This window comes from Chinchilla lanigera, unplaced genomic scaffold (genome assembly GCF_000276665.1).
Source record: "Chinchilla lanigera isolate Chin_1 unplaced genomic scaffold, ChiLan1.0 scaffold00057, whole genome shotgun sequence".
Taxonomy (NCBI): Eukaryota; Metazoa; Chordata; class Mammalia; order Rodentia; family Chinchillidae; genus Chinchilla; species Chinchilla lanigera.
In genome coordinates, this window is record NW_004955458.1 from 3649227 (window position 1) to 3650487 (window position 1261).

The window sequence follows — 1261 nt, forward strand, 5'->3', positions numbered from 1 at the left end:
CCCAGGCTGGTCTCGAACTGGCAATGATCCTCCTGCCTCAGCCTCCCGAGTGCCAGGGCCTCTCTCATGCACGCTAACATGTGCTCTATCTCTGAGCTCCCTTCCCAGCCCTAGTTTGGTTTTACCGGGGACTTCAGAAATTCCAAACCCAGGCCAAACCTGCTGCTGCGTCCCTGTCTCCATCGAGCGACGCTACCCAGTTCTGCTGGTTGTGCTTTGCTCTTTTCCACATGGCGTTTTTTTGTTTTGTTTTATTTTTGTCTTTTTTGAGACAGGGTTTCACTATGCAGTTCAGGCTGGCCTTAAACTCACTTTGTAGCCCAGGGGGGCATCTTGCAATGACGCTCCTGCCTCAGCCTCCTGAGTGCTGGGATTACAGGTGTGCGCCCTCACGCCCGGCATCTTTACCTTGTAATGTTATGTGCACTCGCTCTGATTTTTTTTTTTTTTTTTTTTTTGAGCTGATTTTTTAAAACTCTGTTTCTCTCCAGACTGTAAATGCACGGAGAGCTCAGGAAGAGCGCCTGGCCATATAGTAAAGGCGAAAATTTGCTGAAGGAAAGATTTCCAGAAAAAGTAGCACTTTTGGAGGCGGCAGGAGGCACAGGAGGTATGACGCAGAACACACAGAAGGGGCGGCAGACAGGCCCGAGGCAGCGCCTGCGCAGTGCAGGGCCTGTAAACCTCCAGTCGGCTTTGCGCTTCGTCCCAGCGGCGACTCAAAACTGGTGCGACTTTCAAATGTCTGATGGGATCGGTGGGTTTCTGGAAAAACATCATGAACTGCAGGCTGGAGAACGGGTGATGGGAAGCGAGATGGGAGCTGTGATCAGAATCCACAGAAAGAATCCGGCTTCTGTACATAAATGATGAACAAAAATTTAAATTGCAGTGATCTGACTCTCAGATAGGCCAAGGCGCGGGGCGAGCTGGAACACGAACCCGAGAGCAGCAGAAGGGTCAGAAAATGGTTGGATCTGAAAAAGGTGATAAGTAGCTGGGCTTGGTGTGCACACCTGTAATCCCAGCACTCGGGAGGCTGAAACAGGAGCATTCACATGAGATTGAGGCCAGTTTGGGCTACAGAGTGAGTTCAAGGTCAAAGTAAACTACAAAACAAAACCCTGCCAGGTGTGGCCGCACACACCTGTAAACCCAGTACGTGGAAGGCTGAGGCAGGAGGATCACTGCCAGTCTGAGGCCAGCCTGGGCTACGTAGTTCAAGGGCAGCGTGCACTACATAGTGAGACGCTATCTCAAA

General features: G+C 51.1%; 1 protein-coding gene across 1 annotated transcript in view; it reads right to left on the reverse strand.

The window, feature by feature from the left end:
* Nucleotides 1–523: 523 nt before the first annotated feature.
* LOC106149941 overlaps nt 524–1261 on the reverse strand; it is a 3352-nt gene continuing 2614 nt past the window's right edge. The window contains exon 2 of the mRNA XM_013520803.1: nt 524–856. Within this exon, the coding sequence (XP_013376257.1) occupies nt 830–856 (27 nt within the window). The 3' untranslated portion in view covers nt 524–829. The remainder of the gene's footprint in view (nt 857–1261) is intronic.